Source organism: Cryptomeria japonica, chromosome 10, assembly GCF_030272615.1.
Source record: "Cryptomeria japonica chromosome 10, Sugi_1.0, whole genome shotgun sequence".
Lineage (NCBI taxonomy): Eukaryota > Viridiplantae > Streptophyta > Pinopsida > Cupressales > Cupressaceae > Cryptomeria > Cryptomeria japonica.
Window position 1 is genome coordinate 76,911,812 of NC_081414.1, and position 21,530 is coordinate 76,933,341.

The following is a 21,530-nucleotide window of genomic DNA, read 5'->3' on the forward strand; positions in this document are numbered from 1 at the left end:
TGTTTAAGATCAACCAATAAACTTTTTAATAAGACTTGTAAAAGAAAATCCACTATAAAAAAGTGTGGAAATTTTGTTAAAGCCAATTGAACAGCCCTGACATCTAAAATATTAAATGTTAACACGAAACACTTTTATTGCAACTCTTAATCGATTGATCTCATTAAACGGTACAAATAGAATCTGAGCAAACGTTAAAAAGAACAGATAAATACAAAATAGATTCCATACGCTTTTTTTTTGGAATCCACGGAAACGTATACGCTTTTTTTTGGGAATCAACGGTAACCGTATACGCTTTTAAGGCTTCCGAGCTTTGGAGTTGAAACTTCCGTTTAAAAATCATTCAAAAACATAATATCAGGCCCATATGCTACTGCACTTTCCAAGGTTGATACATGTATAAAAACAATTCTTTATTTCTGAGTATTGTTTCCAAATTTAGTAAACAGTAAATGAGACCGAAGGAAACAGAAATAATGGCAGAAACAGAGGAAGCTTACATCTAATTCACAGCTAAAGTTATCACCGCCGCCCCTGCTCATAAATAGGGCATCGGAAACCATAGAAAACCGGGGGAATCGCGTTGGGGGAAGGCCCGCAAGAATGTCATTATGGGTATCACCACTACGCGCTGGGCAAGGCCATATTTGGCGGCATCATGGACGTCTAGGTGCTTCAATTCAACTGTAAAAGCTCCATGTGTAATGGCAGGCATTGGCAGAATCAGTAGACAATGGCAGCTTTCAGTCAAGTGGAATTACGGGTGGACACAGAAACCTCCTACAGATTCCCAACTTTACGCCGATAATTGTGAGCCGGTCGCGAGATCGAATCACAACGAGCCTTGGTTTGTGCTTTTGAGTATTTAAGTCAATGTTCGGTTATGATGCCCGAGGCCATTGCATGGCAATTCGCAGGGGTTCGAAATCCGAACGTAATGCTACCGATTGGAGCTGCAATTTCCATGCATTTGCTCTATAAACCCTAAATCCTTTCTCATTGTGTGAAATTCTCTGTCTCTTGATTTGCATGAGTCACAAAAATACTAGAAAGCCTTGTTTCTGTAATGTGCAATGAGGACGAGAAGCTCCAACGCGCAGAAAGTTGACTCAAGAAGAAGTGAAAGGCTTAAAATTATCACAGACGAAAATATACAACAGTCGGAAAGGAAGCGTCGCACAGAGACTGTGAAAAGTAAGTTTAAAGGTAATAATGTGAATGTAAATGACAGTCAACAGGTGAAGAAGCGTCCGAAGAGGGCAGTTAATTCGAATTTTATCGGAGTCGCCATTGATATGGTGGATGCGATGCGAAGATGGCCTCATCGTTACGAGCTCGATAACTTTAAGGTCAGGAAATAGGAAGTTCTTTTCATATATTATAAATATATTTAAACGTAATTGCAAGGGCTGAAGGCATACAGTTATTCAATATGTTTCTTTTGTGCTTTTCACTGTCAAATTCATTTCAATGTTTTGCTTTTTTCAGGTTATCTTGCTTTGTACACTATATTTTTTTTCAATCTACTTTTAATATTTCATAGTCCGAATTTACCTTCTAGACTGTAGATTTTGGCCTGTAAAAGGCGCAGTTTAAAAGTTGTACCGAAGAATTATTTTCTTGGACTTCAAAGATCCAGGAAACTTTACTCGTATTTTGCAATCACACGTGCCTTGTGAAATCATTTTGCTGGAATCATGTTTTCTAAGGCAGAGTACTTTTCCCAAGACAATTTAAAGAAGTGCCAGGCTAAATTATGCTTAAACTAGAGCAACGGGAACAATGCTGTAACATTACATGTTCTTAAATTCTTCTGTGCGAAGCCTAATGCTGTACACAAAGTCTCAAACCTATCTATCAAAATGCTTTAAATGTTGGAATGAAACAAAATGTCTACTCTTATGCCTAATTTCTTTTGTGTCGTTAAATTAGCCTGTGTGAGTCGGAGGGAGTAAAGAGTTCTGAAAGTTGAGGACAATGCTAGATGTCAACAAGGGTCGTGTAGTGATTAGTCCCTGCTTTTGCAACGGATTTGAAAAATAGAGTAAGTGTTGCATAGTAGCTAGCCTCTCTCATTGCAATCCGCTTGGAAATTAGTATAAGCATTATATTACAGAACACGAACACATAGTTATGAAAATTAAAGATATAATCCTCGTGTTTGTAAAAAGAACATAGAGAAGGCCACGAACCCTGTAAAACTTGTTGAGCAGATGACAGTTGTGCACATCGCATGCCTGACACATCCTCTGCGCTATTTTGAACCACATTGCACTTGTCATATTTTTCTATTCTTTTAAGACAAAATTGAAAATATTTTTCAGTACCGTCATCTCATCACTGAAAAAGTTAAACATTAAAAATACAATATAGAACAGATGATTAGGCCAAGCCACCAAAATCAAATACATAGATAACAGAAAGAATGCGTTAGTTTGTGTTTTGCAATGATTTGGCCAGTGTCAAATGATACATTGCAGAGTGCTGTTTTCCACACTTGAAGTTGTTCTAAGATGTATCGGTGCTTTCTTTTACGCTGTACAAAAGCATCAGCATACATTGCTTGCCTTGAGCTACCCACGGTAAAGAATAGGAATCAATCTGTCGCCAATTATAAGTATAAATGAGTGTTTTGCCAAATATCAGGGTGATTATACATAGCTCCTGAAAAAAATTGCTGTATTAAGCCAAGCGCTGCTCACTGCAGCTTCTATTGTTCTAGCCAAGAAATTGCCATATTTCAACTCCTCCGAAACCAAAAGAACTCTCTCAGTGCTATACTTGTGAGGAAAAGACGAGGGTTTTAGTTGAATAATAACGTAATATCTTCAATTGCTCATGAGTCCTTTTCTGTATTCAGGAATTCAGACATAGAAAACTCCTTAGTTTCAGAACAATTGACAATCAGTTCTATGTCAACATTTGTGGATTATGTTTGATGTAATCATTCTAAAACTAATAAGAGGCAAAATGGCGCTTTTAAATAAGCAGGAAAACAAATAAAATTAATTGATATTCTGATCATTATAGCAATAATGCTATGAAGCTGTGTCTGATTTGGCAATGGAACTATGCTGATAATGTTCCTCAATCACTAACAGTGATGAGATATGATTGCTGTTTCTGATTGTTACTTGAAAACTTGTGCAATACTTGTTACTATTTCTGATATAGGCTTTGATATATGCAACCTTAATGCCAAGGGCAAAGTGCTCGAATGAGCAGATCCAAATAGGATTCAAATAAGAAACAAACCATATCTTCGAACTGTTACCTATTAGTCTTTGACTCTTTGACCATCATTGATTATATCGGCTTCATGTATATAGCTGATCGGCTTATAATGGTGTAACATCTTTGCAATCATTATTCTATCTTGTATGATGATTCTTTATTAGGATGCATAGATGGTGTTGATGAAAGTATCATTCATCTGACTTATCCCTTATGTCTCTAAGGAAAATCGTCTTATTCATAAGACTTCATGGTTTTCTGATTACTTTATTCTTCTACTAACAATGGGTTATGGACATTTACTTCTAATTTCCTACTAACTAGATATAGGTGCTCAAGGACTGCCACTCATTGACCACAAATTGTTTATTGTTGGCTAGCTCTCTTGGCTAAAGATGGGGACATTACAGTCTCTTCTTCTTGGAGATGCTTGTCCACAAGCATTCTTAAAAAGCATGATTCCTGGATCCCAAACTTTCAAAGAATTGCGTTGGTGAATAGTTTTGTCAAGAGGTAGAACATTCCCACTCTTTAGAAGCACTTGTACTATACCCTTTATGGGTCATCTTGATTTCGGGTTTCCAAATTAATCTTGGGAGCGAATCACCACACTGCTGCTGTGCTACTCTGATTACAATAATTGGGTTTCTAAACTGCCTTCCACCTTTCTTAAGTTTCAAGAAATGTCTGTTGTTTAAGTCCCAATTGGGATAGGTATCATTCTTGGTCAAAGGAGAAAAGACCTTGCTCAATCCTAGAATCGAAGTCTCTTCATTTTCTCTTAAGGTGTCAAGAAAAGAATTCCAAATCTCCCAATCTATTGTATCCACTATAATGTTATAGGAGGGATTGTATATCAATTTCTTGGAATGCTGATATGAGTGATCATTCTTAGTGGTGGAGGTGGATATCAAAATGGTGCTTGTAGGATTTCTTTTAATTAGCCTCCATAAGGTGCGCAATGGTCCGATAAACATTGGATCCTTAATTAATGTCACCATTATGCAACAATAACTGTTTTGTGTAGGATGCATACGAGGAAGGTTACTTCTCCTAAAACATTCAATGCTTAGTCTTTGTTCAAAAGTAGGAACCCTGTCCTGAATTGCAATCTCTTGTAGTTTGATTATGTTAAATTTTGGTGATCAGACTGTGTATGCAGTTCGAAATCCTATGAAGAATATGAAGAATACTTCAAACAAAATTGTTCAGCTGTGTATGCAGTTCGAAATCCTATGAAGAATATGTTTGATCAGCAAGGAGTGAATTCGATCTCCCAAGGAATGATATCACTGATACTGATATATTTTGATCTGAGATATATATGATGGTCAATCTGCAATCTGTATGTGTCTTATGGGAGAAGAGACACCGATCTTCCAATAGATGATAATGTTCGATATTATAGAAAGAGAGCATGAATTCCTTAAGGTGAATATGATCTGATATAAGATAAATCTAAATGCTTGTAGAAAGGACACGATCTTCTTTTTACTATTCTCACATCAATCCACTATGAGAGAATGAGGCAACGTAATATACTCGATGCAACCAACACAACTTTACAAGGAGATGGCAATGAAACAACACGTCACGTCTTTCAAAAGGGCAGGCAAGAAGGATAATTTGGTTTGAATTAACTGATCAAATAATGATAATCATTATTTATCTGTGGGTTGTTAAGGAAGTAAATCGGGCATTATAAATGTGAGGCGGGATAACAACTAGTCATAAACCGCCAAGGTATATAGATATATATTAATACATTGCACATATATATAAATGGATTCCATAATCTAAATGTCTAAGGCCGATAGGCCAATTGGACATTTAGATTAGCTCTGTCAGCTTATAGAAGGATACCGACCAAAGCTATAGTCATCAACAGATTGAAGGGTGATTATTGCTACCATTGTTAGGGTCTATTATTTTGCTCCAAACTTGTTTCCATATATCTCTGATAGGAGTTGCACTGGGGTCCCAAGTTTTGTGTTCATCATTAACTTTATATGCATTCAAAAGAGCTTTATCATTCCATTCAAATAGTGGATTGTCATAAGTTTTGTCCACTTCAACTTCAAACAAAGGATTATTTGCAAGCTGCGGGTTATCCTCATCTTCTTCCAACCTTTCTTCATCGGATATCTCTAGACAATGTTTCAAGTCGTAGGTCTTAGCAATGATGTCCAAATCATCATTTCTTCTTTTGTCACTTGGTTCCTTGACGTGCTTAGTTACTATGCCTTGATTTCTTGTTTGTGAGTTTTCTTCTATATTTTTCAATTCATCCTTCTCTTGTTTGTGAGTTTTGTGAGTTTTTATGCTCTTTTGTCTTTGTTCACTTTCTTTTGTGTCTCATCTGTCCATACCTTCAATGATATATTCCCTTGTCTATCCATCTCGAGGTGATCAGGTTGGGTACAAGTAGTAACTTCTGATTTCTTTGTACAAGAAGCATTACTTATCTGATTCCCAATCATTGTCTTGGATGCCATGTACTTATTAGAATGCAAAAGAGAATTATGAATGCCATTTCGCCTACTAAAATCATTGGATAGGTTATCCTCAACACATGATCTTGGAGTAAGTGTAACCTCGTGGTCTTCATGAATCCAAGTATTCACTTTATTTTTGATAGAGAAGTCACATGAAGAATCAACTGCTCCTTGTGATGCTTGATGATCATCTATCACTTTAGCCTCTTCTAGGGTTTCACGACTTGCAGCTGTCACTTCCTACACTTTCTTCCCTTGGTGTAATGACCCTCAAGGCTTCTAATGATACTTGTTGTGAAACTCTTGGTGCCATTTTTGAATTGCAATCATTCATCTTTTGTTCTTCAAAGCATTTATGCTTTCTACTTTCCCTTCTTAAGTCCAAGTGATGACTTCGTTGTTCTTTAGTTGAATACTTCACCCTTAGCTCTTTGTAGTCTTCTAGGGACATATCATGATGAAATCCGTTTTTCACCCAATCTTGTCGGATTTTCTCATGTAGATCCCTCATTGATGGTTCATTCCTTTCTCGGTGTTCCCCTTTAGATGGAAATGTTGGTGTTATTGATCTTGAGTTTGTTGTAGGCATATGTTTAGTTGGAGTTTTCATGAATTGACGTCTATTGCCTCCGTTGATGCCATTATTGTATACTTGTGTTAGCTTGCTCAATAATTGAGAGAGTCTTTCTTGAGTGCTGCTATCTTGCGCTGATGGATTCATTTTACTATTAAGTTTGTACCAATCTTTGAAGGATCCTCAACTCTGCCCATCTGAAAGGTTCTTCTCACAGGCTAGCAGGTTCATTAGCTTTGATACCACTTGTAATGCCCCCTTATTTTGTGCCTTAGGAAATAGGGACATTTATGTTGTAAAGATCAATTGCAAGAGACTTCTTTCCTCAAAGTCTCAATTAACACTAAGAATGATGATCTAGGACACCACTTATAAATGTTATATTATACAATTGATAGAATATATGTGACAATATCACTGCTATCTCTAATTTGACAATTGGATATATGCAAGGTGATTAGGTCTATATGTCTATATATCGATAATGATAAGATTAACTTGGTAATATTAATAATCAGCAAATAATAATATATGGATTGGATGGTAGATTACTGCTGTCTCTGATATAAATTTCAGGGATTATGCAAATGAGATATCCAATCTGTAGGAAAAAAGCGAGAATGCTGCTCTTTCTGATGTATTACTGTGAAATGTATGCTTTAAATCTCCTTTTGATGATTATAGCAATAATGCTATGAAGCTGTCTCTGATTTGGCAATGGAACTATGCTGATAATGTTCGTCAATCACTAACAGTGATGAGATATGATTGCTGTTTTTGATTGTTACTGGAAAACTTGTGCAATACTTGGTGCTATTTCTGATATAGGCTTCGATATATGCAGCCTTAATGCCAAGGGCAAAGTGCTCGAATGAGCAGATCCAAATAGGGTTCAAATAAGAAACATTCCATATCTTCGAACCATTACCTATTAGTCTTTGACCATCATTGAGTATATTGGCTTCATGTATATAGCCGATCGGCTTATAATGGTGTAACATCTTTGCAGTCATTATTCTATCTTGTATGCTGATTCTTTATTAGGATGCATAGATGGTGTTGATGGAAGTATCATTCATCTGACTTATCCCTTATGTCTCTAAGGAAAATCGTCTTATTTTTAAGACTTCACAATTTTTTGAATACTTTATTCTTCTACTAACAACGGGTTATGTACATTTACTTCTAATTTCCTACTAACTAGATATAGGTGCTCAAGGATTGCCACTCATTGACTATGAATTGTTTATTGTTGGCTAGCTCTCTTGGTTAAAGATGGGGACATTACGTAAGGAATCAATTAACTATTGCCAGGACAGGGACAGGATGACAATCGGATCAAAACAACTGCAACATTACTTCATGACCAGTGCAGACTTAAAACAAACAATATTTTCCTAAGATTTTACCAACATTCTTGAACTGAATGTTTCATGATGATTTTTTCTGATTAATCAGCAATATAATTTGTTATAAAAGCATGCAAGAATACAGCCTTTCAGATATACTTCATTTGCGTTTGAAATTAATTAATTATAGATACCATACACCATGCTGTCATACCATGGACAGGGTATGCAGGCGGATTGCATTCATTCCAGAACTTATTAATAGCTCACAGAATTCCTTAAATGAAACCAAGCATTAGCATACATGCTCTGATTTGAGTGTCAAGTGTTTCCAGCAATACAATAAACAACACGAAAATCATAATGATCGAAGAAGTTAAACATGCCTGGATTGATATCGCAGAACAAGAACTAGCTTTAGGACGGCAAAACACCAACTATTCACTAAGCATAACCCTCTGATCACAGGAATAGAACTTCAAAATAACAAGCCACGGCAACTTGATCTCTAGGATTGTCTGCAAGTTATCGTTTAATAGAGAGAAGAAAGATTGAATGCATACTGCATGTGTATTCAATATGATCAGCAGTGAGCTTCACTCTCTTTGTAGAGAGGAGAAACAATCATGTGCTTACATTTTCACAAGAGCGCTTAGCGTATGAATGAATGAATAGCCCGATCTAAAAGCAAAGCCTTTCTTTAAAAAGATCGCATAAGGAAATATAACTACCACAAGAGTGTGGCTCTTGCAACGCCTAGCGAGAGGTGGTTGAGGGTTGCATCCCTTCCACCGACCCTAACAAATAAATAAATAAAGCAATACCTACGACTTCAAGCCACTTTCATAATATTACGTTAAATAAGGCAAATCTCTAAAAAATATAAACACATAACCATAATAATGTTATATGCATTATACATTAATTTATATATATACGTATGTATGTGTATATATACACATATTTGTATATAAATGTATATATGTTATATAGATTTCTAGTATCATTATTATATATATGTGTGTGTGTGTGTGTAATTAATGAGATAATCCTTGTAAAATAAATTATGGTTCACTTATTTATAATAAATAATAATAAACATAGGAGACAACACAAAAATTCACTTCCCAAGGACAATAGAGGATAGACCGACAATCCATCGACTAACAAGACGGAAAGACCAACCCTAGAGCCAAGGTAACAACTGACTACAAGAACAACTTTTCTCCAAGCTCAAGGTTTGATGGCAAATTGATCTTTTCCAAAGTCTGCAATCATCTCCTTGATGATACTCTCCCTCCCTCCCGAGGGCGTCGTGTATTCTGCATCCACTTGGTTACATAGAAACTAGTTAGTCTAATCTTAGCTTCTTAGTATCCAAATACTTGAAAACAAACAATGTCAAACTAACTTCCATATTCAATTTCCAATTATTTAGAGTTCTCATCCACATGTGAAAGAAAATATGATGTCATTGATTAACCAATCACAAATGCATAATTAAATATAATTCCAATGTTGGAAAAGAGGGATGTAACATCATGACCCATACTAATCATCCCATGATGCTACCACTCGTGAGCAATACCATCCAGGTGAATAGTGGTATATTTGATTTCTTCCTCTTTAGGCATAGGATTAAGCTGAAAATATGTGTCCACCTTTTGCACCCAAGCTCTCAATGAAGTCTTACCTGATCCATCATAATAAAGAAGGGTTAGTTTCCCAACCTTTTTTTGGCAAATCATGATTATTTGTTCTATTAACACGGGTTGTATGCTTCATTCTGAGGTCCATGTAATCTCTAAGAGATATAGCAACTTGAAAATCTGGGCCTCCATCTGTCCAATCTTGCATAAACTGATTTTACAAATCAGTCACTTGGGGTTCATTGTCAAACTATGGCTGGACTTTGGGTGGAAAAATCGGCCTGAGAGGTCTAGAATTAATTTTTCTTGCCTGCTGATTTGAATTTCTATTGTTCATTGAGTTATCCCCTTGACCATTGTTACCATTATAACCTCCATTGTTTGTGCCATTATTATTGTTATTGTTATTGACCACCATTTGATGAGCCATCATCTCAATCAACTAGACAAGGTGCTGATTTGTTTTCCTTGCACATTGATCTGCACCCTGGTGTCCTCTAATAATAGTGTCCAACATATTCATTGCATGGTCTCTTTCTGGGTCCCTATCATCCATATTTTCTGCTCTCATCCCAATCACCCATATTTTCTGAGCTATGTTCTTCCACTGCAATGTTTGAATTAGATTTGTTTCTCTGAGTGTTGTAATTATGTGTGAAAGGTTGATGTTCAAATCCTAACATGTCAATATTATATCATTTTGAATCCTTCAGGATGGTAAGATACATTACTTTGATACTACTGTAATATACGACCTTGTTTTTTTTGTTTTGTTTTTTGTCTGAATGTGTTTTAGAGAAGTAGACGGAGATGCAAAGAAGGGTATTGCAATAATCTTATGCATAGCAAATAAGTAAACAAAATAACTCTTCAAATTACAATATTCAAAAAATACCCACAACCAGTAATATTTCAGATTTATTTTCAGAATTGGGAATACAATATTTCATGAAAATATGAACTACTCTAGATCATCAAAATGCACTACAATGCCCTTTCCAAAATACCCATTAATTCTGGGAGTACATTAATGGGTCTGCACTTAAAAACCAACAACTTGGAGCTTCAAACTTGGATGCCACTATCACAAATCTGCTCCACAGTGCATAAGAAGGATGAAATCTGATTCCAAGGCCCTATACGCCTCCTAGTAGTAAACCAGCACCAAAACCCAAGTGCACAACCTCACCAAGCTCCCACATCCTCTCCCAACTTGGGTGACTAGCTAGAAATGGTATGACCAGCTTAGGAATAGAAAAATATATCAAATGAACTCTCAAAAACCATCCCAAATCTCCTCCAAGGGTTTGCCTTAGATGAAGATGCGATCTAGAAATACAAGCTAAATATACTCTTTGAATGAATCTCAATGTGATTTCTGAATGAAATCATTGTAATATGCAGCCCTATTTGTGCTTTGTTTTATACAAGTTGAATATACTCTCCGAATGAAGCTCAAAGTGATTTCTGAATGAAATCATTGTAATATGCAGCCCTGTTTGTGCTTCGTTTTTTTTTGCTTTTGAATGTGCTTTTGACTTATTTTTGCAATATAATCAATAACAATAATAGTACAGATAAAGAGATAATAATGCAACACTTTATCAATTCAGAAAATGACTAATATTCAGAAATAACACTGCTGAAAATTCCATATTTAATTTCTTATCTGGAAATACATTTTATCTTAAAAATAACAACCTAGTTCATAAAAATACACTACATATCTAAAAAATGCAGCAACGTTTTTGTTTGAGCTGCTAACAAAATGACCAAAATATCTCTTCGAAATGAATGCCAACCCTCACAATCTGCTCCAAAGGCTACACTAAAGGTGTGCAAGGAAGTAAAGGTCCAAAATGCCCCAAAACAGTGAGTGTAACCTCCTCAAAACCGTAGACGCTCATCAAAAGAGTGTATGGCGAGCAAGGGAGAAGATACAATCAGCAAAATAGAAAATATACCCTCCTCAATCTTCTCCAAAATTATTCTTTTTACATGTGATATTCAATAAGCTTTGCAAATCTGAAAATGTAGACTCCAATATGCCCAAATGTGACCTCTAAATGAAATCAACAAATTATTCTCCAGATTGTATGCCTGCAAGGGTTACCATCCTCACAAACCAAAGAGAAGAAGCAATCTCCACAAATCAGAAGCAATATCAAAATTAATAATCAACCTATCCCCAAATGAGAGCCCCAATCCTCTTATATTTTTTTTTGGCTTTTGGGCTGATTTTTATTTTTTTTAAAACATTTTTTATAAAAAAATTTCGCTATTTTTTCGAGAATGCTTTTTTTTGCTCTTTCATTGCTTTTTTGGAAAACCACTTTTTGCTTTTTCACTATTTTTGGGGAATGATTTTTTTTTTTGCTTTTATTTAATAAAACTCACTTCCTTTTTTAATCTCCCAATGCAACATTAAATAATAAAGGCCCATCCATTAAAAAAATCACCTTTAATTTAATAATTGGCCTCTATAGTCCCTTTATTAACTAAATTAAAATGCAATAGATAAATCTTTAATTTAACTTTATTAACTTATTGTACTATATCAAAAGTTGAGATGATCATTAAAACCAAACCCACCAACAATACTAAAAATATCAAGCATGCCAACTGACTTTGTTGATGCCCATATTTGACTTAATAAAAATAGTGTGGAAGAATTAATCCAAAAAGGCTCTAGAAAAGAGCATTACGGTCATCCAACTGCCAGAATATGAAATCACACTTGATATTGCCTCCAAGATTCCCTAACCCTAATCATTAGCCCACGAGAATCAATTGAATAGGCTAACAGTCCCACCATGGTGAATTGGCTTAGGAAGGGGAAATTACAATCACCAACAAATCTTCTAGGCTAGATCTTTCACTAACAAAGAGAATGTCCTCTGTAAGGTTTTCTGTCCTTACAAAGCAAAGGAATGAATAAGTTCAATCCAGTCAAACTTGTTCTCAAAATGTCAATCCAAGCATACTCCAAAATGAGCTCCAAATGATTGTATAAAGGCCTCTCGAATTCCCATGCCCAACTTTGGGGTTCAATATTTTAAAGAAATTAGCATCACCTTATGTGTCCCCTTTTTGGGTGCCCACACCTAGGAACGTTTCATTTAATAAAAACAACTTAATATTTCCTTGGCACCCACTTAAGCAAAGTTCACATTATTTAAATTAAATAACATTAAAGCTATGTAATATTTAACATTATTTAAATTAAATGCTTTGGACAACATTAAGTGCCAAGATATCAACATAAATTGCATCCACTGACATTCCTAAAATAGAAATATTGCCAACTAACCAAGTCAATGTTCATCTTGTCACTGTAATGACCTCAACTACATACTAGTCTTTCAATAAATATGAGTAGGTAATATTTTATAGTTTGTTTGGCAAGTTTTCGGTACACAAAGTGGTTTTTGCAAGTTACAAATATTCCGACTAAATTCCAAACTAATATATGCCGTAAACATCCAATATTGTAAACAATCTATGGCAGAAATACAGAGTAAACTTCCAAATTACTAATTACGTAGCAACCACATAAAGTTTAGACGTGCACCTTAGGAGTATCGACAAACTTTATTAATTAATAATCGGTGATTATCTAGGAGATGCGATCATGGATATAGCCGACTTATACAACATCATTTCTCCACATCATAGTAAACGAAAGCACATGATCCGTTGTAGTAATACAAAATATGATCTGTGTTAGGGAAATGACATGTTGGTCGATAATAGGATCGTGACCACGACCTCCGAAGAAATTGCTTCAACGATTCATATCTCCTTCACCCGGTGTGAATAAAACATATCCCATTTAGAATGTGCTTTGTAACCTACGTTCGAATCATATCTAGTTGGCAGTTTACTCTATCTATGTTCGAATGTGCTTTGTAACCTCGTTGGCATGGTCTACTTTTCATTCCTTTCCACTGTGGGAATTCTTAGTGAAGACCTATTTTTGAATTATGTTTTATTATCTCCTTTGGCCGACTTGAATGATATATTTTGGTGATTAGTATATATAAAGATCACTTGTAATGAAAAAATCAAAAGAAGAAGGAAGTTGATTGTAAAAGGAAGATGTAACTCTGGCAGTGAGAAGTGGTTGATCAATGTGGTTGTTTGTTGATGCTATTTGGTATCAGTGGCAGTGAGCCTAAGGTTTCTTCCGGCATTGCAGTAGAGTGGCAGTTGTGCCTCTTGTGGTGGATTCTTTCTTTCTTCTTTTGGGCAGTGAGCCCTCCTTTTTTTGGCAGTTTTAGCCAGCCGGTGAGCCCACATGCAGTGAGCAATTCTGACAGTGAGCCATCTTATAAAAATCACTCCTTGGGTTTTCCACGTCATATCTGGTGTCTCTTGTGTGTTTTTTTTTCATGATATTATTTGTTTATAGTTGTGCAATCTGAAATCTATATTTGCCGTATTTGTTTCTGTGAAAAAGTTAATAAGTTTTATTGGATAATAGATTCACCCCTCTCAATTATCTAGAACATTCAACAAGGTTTTCGTCCAAACTCCTAAAGGGATTGATGGGTATCATCCTCAGAACCTTCAAGTTGCCAACTCATTGATCTTCTTCTGCATATCGAATTCCATCATTCTGCCACCTTTAAAGATCTTTGCCAGCCTCAAATAGTTTAACTGTTTACTTTTTTGTGACTTAACAAGTCACTTATTAATTAATTAATTCATAATTTGAAATATCCCCTGCAGTTATTAGACTGAACATACAAGGAATATTCACAAACAGTTGGCTATCAACTTGCTGTTCTAACTCACAGTCTGAATAACCTGCGTGTTATGCAGTTTTTTCTAGGCTGCAGGTTAACTTGCGTGTTATGTTGTTCATGGCTCAAGTAAGATTGTCAAACAGTTCATTTGCAAACTTCTAGCTTACTGGTTGTTTAACAGTCTGATATGTTCTTATTAAACTGATTATAGATAGCTTTCAATGCTTGAGAATAAACACTTCAATGCATAAATTATCATCTAGATGCTTAAATGACTCTTTGGGACCTTAATCAATGCATGGAGATGAATTTTCAGTGTCAAATAGGCACCTACAACCAAGTGGCATTTTGACAAACATTTGGCAAGTAAACTGACATCATTAAAGACATATCAACAAGTAATGAGCTGCAATTTATTCTCCTTTATTCATGAAATAATTGGTTCCATTCAATGACTAAACAAGTGCCAAATACTTAGCAACTCATAATGACTTCTCAGGTAATCTGAAGACACATGACAGCATTGAAGTATGCATACAACTGATAATTACAAGGGAGAATTGATGCCAAAAGAACCTGATAAAATCGCCTAGCTTGGCAATTGAAGAAACCAGCAATATCACAAATTTTGGAGCCTCCAATGAACAAAATTGACCCTCTCTCCAAATCACCACCGCTGCTGTCATAAGATTTGATATTAATTAAATTTCTGCTCCAAACTCTCCTCTTTACTCCTGAAAGGAATCGCTGACCACCAACAAGCAGATCGCTATTCCCAAATACCAAGTTCGATGCCTATCCAAAGAGAAATCAACAAAATCGAACCAATGGAGGTTGCAGTCCGATTTGTTTTCAGATCTATAATACTCCTGCAACAACACTATTCCTCTCCAAATGTTCTCTATGATGTGTCACCTTATGCTCTCAAGGCTAGCGCTGACCTCTAGTGAAGGACTTAGAGCCTCAGCTAAGAGGTAATGGCAAAATCTTGGGTTTGAAGGATGGAGCCCAATTTGTTTCAGACTTGCTCCTCGGCCAACAATCTCCCAAATTCCACCTTCAATTGGTCTTCTACTTAAATCGCCTTTCTTTCCCAATGAGAATCAATGCACCGATATGCCCCTCAAAGATGTCTACCATGAAATTCACATGAACTCGATAAGCACAATGTGAAGGACTAAGATTATCCCTCACTCTCAGTTGCAACCCCTTGGAAGACCTTGCACTCCCTCAGTTATGCTATCTATGGGAGTTTTTGTTCCCAAAGACAATAGTCTGCAGACACCCCGTGGTTCTACAAAACTCAATTCAATATCAAAAACCAATCCAATCTGCCTTGAAGCTTCAGTTAGATCCCCCTTTATACTTTTTCATTCCATCTCTAGAAGCTTCTAGAAGTGACTTTATGATATAATTTTAATTAGTCACCTTATTAAATTAATTAAATATAAAGTCATCTTTTAATTTTTAATTTATTTGATAACTTTATAAATAATTAACTTAATATTATTAATTAAAATAATTAATTAAGCTATCCATGAAAAATAATAATAATTTGGACAACTTAATTAATTAAATTAATTAATCACTTCCTTTGGGGACATTACATAATTAATGGCTTTTAAAGTGTAAAGAACCATTTTATTATTTATTAATTAATTACAATATTTCAACACCTTTATTCGGAGGACACCACTGTCCCCCCTTCTCGGCATTGCTTGCCCTAAAGCAAATGTAAACTGGGATGGTGTAGTATCATCTCGCCTTCCCAAGTAGCGTCCTTGAAAGGTAAGTCCCTCCATTTGATCAAATGTTCTTTTTATCACCCTGCTTTTATTACGAAAATAATTTGGTAAAAAATGATTGTTGTATTTATGAATGATCATGAAGATCATTATAAAGAATTACAAAGAAATACAAAATAGAAAGTTTCTAATAAGAAACTAAAAATACAATATATTACATTATTGAACATTAATAACTTAGGAAACTAGAATATTAATACCCTCCCTTAATGCTCAATCTATCAACTACACCAATAGACCCCCTAAATTTTACAAACTTATCTGAACTGAGGGGCTTGGTGAGAATATCGGCTTGCTGCTCCGCTGTAGGAACATACGGCAACCGAATGGATCCGCCTTCAACCAACTGTTGAATGTAATGACAATGAAGCTCTACATGTTTTGTTCTTTCATGGAAGACTGAATTCTTGGCAAGTTTGAGAACTCCTTTATTGTCAAAGAACAAGGGAGTCGGACCTGCTTGAGATATTTGCATATCCACAAGCATCCGACGAAGCCAAATTGCCTCACAAGCTGCCTTGACTGCTCCCCGATATTCTGCTTCTGTCGAGGACAGAGCCACTGCCTGTTGCTTCTTACTAGTCCAAGTGACTGCACCGGATCCTAAATTGAACACATATCCAGAGGTTGATTTCCTATCATCAACCAAGCCTGCCCAATTTGAATCTGTGAACCCACTGAGGCTAGGATCATGACTCCGAGTGTAAAGAATTCCATAATCAAAGGTGCCTTTCACATAACGCAGCACATGCTTCGCTGCTACCCAATGATCAGCCTTGGGGGCTGTCATGAAGTGTGAAATGTAGCTCACTACAAAACTGAGATCAGGTCTAATAGCAGTAAGATAGATGAGACTGCCCACTAGTTGCCTGAATTGTGTTTCATCTACAGGAGGAGAATCAAACTTGGCTGACAACTTCAAGCTAGTCTCCATAGGTGTGGAAGCAGGTTTGCAAACCCGCATTCGAAACTTGTCAAGCAAGTTCCTGGCATACTTAGACTGAGAAATAAAAATGCTAGCATCAGTCTGCCAAACCTTAACACCTAAACAATAATGGAGAAGCCCTAGATCTGTCATACCAAAATCCTTGCACAGATCCTGTTTGATTTCTACAATCAAATGTGTTGAACTACCAGTAATGATCAAGTCATCCACATAGACAACAAGAAAGAGAATATCATCACTAGAGTGTTTGATATACAAATTACTATCAGAAGGGCAACGCTGAAAACCATGAGCAACCAAGTACTGATCAATCTTAATGTACCACGCTCGAGGAGCTTGTTTAAGCCCATAGAGTGCTTTAACAAGTGTACATACTTGATGTTCTTTGTTGGCAGCCTTGAAACTAGGAGGCTGCGTCATGTAGACTTCTTCCTGCAACTGACCATTGAAGAAGGCACTCTTAACATCCATCTGATGGACTTTCCATCCAAACTGAGCTACAATAGCGAGAAGAAGACGAATGGTACTCATCTTAGCAGTAGGAGCAAATGTCTCCTCATAATCAATGCCCTCCCCTTGTGTGAATCCTCGAGCAACTAATCTGGCCTTGTACTTATCCAAGGTACCATTTGCATGATACTTGACCTTATAGATCCATTTGCAGCTAATGGGTTTCTTCCTTGGAGGAAGATTAGAGAGAACCCAGGTGTTGTTCTTCAAAAGGCTTTGATATTCTGCGTCCATTGCCTGTTCCCACTCTGGAATCCCTTTTGCTTCGGTATAAGTTTGAGGTTCATAAATGCTATGAATGTTGGCCATGAGAGCAAAGTTAACTGTATTTTGTTGCTTGCCCTTATTTCTGGAAGATCTACCCTCGATGAGCTCATCAGGACGAAGATCACTGATGGTCTTAGCCCACCACTTAGGTCAGAGAGGAGATGTGCCAACATCAGATGGAGGAGGAATAACTGGAACTAGAGGTGGAAAAGGATCTGGAATAGGTGGAAGTAGCATCATCCGGAGGAAATTCAGGTAGTGCATCATCAAATACAGAATCTTCATCATCCCTCCCATTAGGTGAACCAAATGGAAGACGAACACCTAAATCAGAAGCCTTCAAAGGCGGATCCTTAGAATTCTGCTCAGAGGAGGAAAGCTGAAATGGTCCTCAATCTTCATCAAAAACAACATCGCGAATGAAGATGAGACGATCAGTGTCTACATCAATCAACCGGTAGGCCTTATTGTTGTCACTGTATCCTGTAAACATGAGCTTCTGACTCTTGGAATCCAACTTTAGAGCGCTTGGCATCTGGAATCCAAACATATGCAAGAGTGCCAAAAACTTTCAAATGGCTGATCCTAGGTTTGCGACCAGTCCATGCTTCCTCAGGAGTCTTCCCTTTAACAACATGAGTGGGCGATCTATTAAGAAGATAGACTGCAGTAAACACTGCTTCTGCCCAATACTTCTTAGGAACATTTTTGTGTTCCAACATAGACCTAGCCATTTCTGTAACGGTGCAGTTACGACGTTCTACAACACCGTTCTGCTGAGGGGTGTATGGTGTGGTTAACTGACGTTTTATGCCATGTGTATCACGGAAAGTGGAGAAAGCAATAGAACAAAACTCCCCCCCCCATTATCAAACCTAAGAATAATAATAGAACAACCAAACTCTTTTTCTACCAAGGCCTTAAATTTCTGAAATACAGGAAACACATCTGATTTTTGTCTAAGAAAGTACACCCACATCTTACGACTATAATCATCAACAAAAAGTAAGAAATACCTGCACCCAGTTACAAAAGTAGTATTCATTGGACCACATACATCAGCGTGGACCAACTGCAGTACCTTAGATGCTTGCCATGAGTCACCATCCTTGAATGATGTCCTGTGTTGCTTCCCAGCCTGACAAGCATCACAAACTCGCTGATTTTGAGTTTGAATTTCAGGTAAGCCATGTACTAAATCTTCCCGAACAAGCTGAGCAAGATAATGAATGTTCAGGTGACCATATCACTGATGCCATAGACGAGAGATAGAGGAGGATTTTGCTACGAAGGCATGCTCAAGAGAATCACCTGTATCCACAAGTCTATAAAGACCATGATCCTCAATACCAACAACAACTGTAGTGCGTGTCGCACAATCAACAATAGAACACTTATGTGCACTGAAGATGACATCAAGCTGAGGAGAATGCCACATAATCTTACTCACAGAGAGAAGGTTCAAATCCATGCTAGGAATGTAGTACACATTAAGGAATATGAGATTCCTCCCACCAAATTGTATCTAAACGTTGCCCTTGCCAACAACGGTGTACTCCTCACCTCCTCCAAAAATAACTGAATCAGTATAGGGAGTAAATTCTGTAAACCAATCATGCCTGTGAGTGAAATGCCGAGAAGCACCAAAATCAATATACCAAGCAGAAGATTTCACATGGTCTGCAGGTCTTTTAGCCATGAAGGCATAAAAGGCGGACTCTTTCTGCTCTGTGTGCTCAGCGACATTGGCTTTAGGCTGAGACCCTCCCTGCTTCTGCTATTTGGAAGCTATCCGAGTGCGACAATCCTTAATTAGATGGCCATATTTGTGAGACAATAATTGCATTGAACCTTCTTCTTTTTCGAGCCTTCCTGTGACTGACTAGAAACCCTTCGACTGAGAGAACTGAGATGACTGAAATTTGCCTTTATCCTTGTGAAAGAATTTGGCTGCAAATTTTTGCTCAGAGGAGGATGAAGTGGCACCGCTACCAAATTGTTGTTTCCAGCGATCCTACTATAGAAGTTTGGTGCATAACTCTGGAAATTTCAGATCAACATTCGTAGACATAATGTTGAGAGTCTCTATGAAGTGCTCATAGGATTTTGGTAGACTTTTGAGGGTTGTGACTACCATATCCTCTTCCTCCATTTTTTGACCAATAGCGTCGAGCTGATCTCAAATGCCCTTAATCTTCGTGAGATGCTCCTGTAAGGACATGCGTTCATCCATCATGATGGAGAACAACTGGTTCTTCAAGAAGAACGCTCGGCTTTTGTCAGATGTCTCATGCAACTCCTTTAGATGCTTCCAAATTCTTGAGGTTGATTGACCAGAAGGAATCTGAGGTAGCTGGTCATCTGTGACAGAGAGCTTGAGAAACATGACAACTTCCCTATTGCGGTCATCAAATTTGTCTTGATCGGCTCCGGTTGCAGAAGGACGAGATTCTTTTCCCAAGACAAGATCATCTAGGCGGCAATATTCGAAGATTGTCAGCATGCGCTGCTTCCAGGTGTTATAATTTTTGCCATTAAATTGCTGACTGCCTTCCAACATCAAGTTAGTCAATGATGCCATCTTGCACGTTTCTCAATGCATGAAAAACGAAAAATTAGGGAAGAGGCGATAGCACGGAATACAAAGCACAAATCCCAATGCAGAAAACAAAGGCAGATACAGGTACAAACTTGAAAAAAATTATGAAGTACTGCTGGCAAGGATTTCAAGAAAAAATTCGGCTGACCTAGAAATATTCGAAGACAACACAGAAATCCTTGTAAAAAACCTAGAAAGAATATGAAGTCAGAATCGAAATCCGTTGGCACGAAATTTGAGGCACGGAAAACGATGCACCCACAAAATTATGAAAACAACCCAGTTGAGCTCTCAAAAAACCCACCAAGAATCTGCAATCAGAAAAAAATTTCGACTTGATCTGAAGGGTAAAAATCCTTGTCGAAAATGCAGATTTTTGTCAAAAAATGGCTGAAAAAAATCGCATCGCGTGGTTGCGCGAAATGCAGGAGAGACAGGACGTGGGAGAGGGCAGAAAATAGCCAGAAAATAGCTGAAAACCCTAGTAGCCATAGCCAAAACGATCTGCCAAAAAACAAAATCGCGGAAATAGACTGCAGAAGACAAAACACGATTTTAAATCACGTCACTATTCACGAAGAGCAAAAAGAATGATGCGAAAAAACCCTCGACCAATCCACATGAACCAGTAGCAATTTCGAATAAACAAAGAAATTTTTCAAAAAAACTGTTAAAAAATTTGTGACGAATTTTTAATTGAAAAATTATTTCGAAAATAACCAAGGCTCTGATACCATATTATGAAAGTAATTTGGTAAAAAATGATTGTTGTATTTACGAATGATCATGAAGATCATTATAAAGAATTACAAAGAAATACAAAATAGAAAGTTTCTAATAAGAAACTAAAAATACAATATATTACATTATTGAGCATTAATAACTTAGGAAACTATAATATTAATAGCTTTGTAGCTTGCACTTCCTCACATCTAAAACAAATTCCGACACCAATATCAATTTACCCTCCTCATCCAAAGGTGAAAGCTCTAGTAATGGTGTGGTGTGCTGTCCTACAACCTTTTTAAGACAAGAAACGTGAAATACATTATGGATTTTGCTGCTTTCAGGTAACTCCTATTCATATGCCACTTCATTAATGCGTCGGACAATCCTATAAGGCCCATAGAATTTGGGTTTCAACTTTTCCACACCACTTCATTTTAAAGTAGATTTCCTGTATGGTTGCTACAATACAACTTATCATATGTCTATAGGTATGTCACCTTTCAGAGCTTTGTATGGCTACGATGCAATGTCCTTTGTAGATGTAGCATTTGATGATAGCAGAGCACCCAAAGAAAAAGAATTAATACAAGATAGTTAGGGCATCCTTAAGTCATTAAAGGAA

At 36.8% G+C, this 21,530-nt stretch overlaps 1 protein-coding gene across 2 annotated transcripts in view; it reads left to right on the forward strand.

Moving 5' to 3' along the window:
• Nucleotides 1-378: 378 nt before the first annotated feature.
• Nucleotides 379-21,530, forward strand: part of LOC131033236 (DNA (cytosine-5)-methyltransferase CMT1) — a 192,154-nt gene continuing 171,002 nt past the window's right edge. For both annotated transcript variants that reach the window (XM_057964407.2, XM_057964408.2), the window contains exon 1: nt 379-1,352. In XM_057964407.2, coding sequence (XP_057820390.2) covers nt 1,077-1,352 — 276 coding nt within the window. In that variant the 5' untranslated portion in view covers nt 379-1,076. The remainder of the gene's footprint in view (nt 1,353-21,530) is intronic.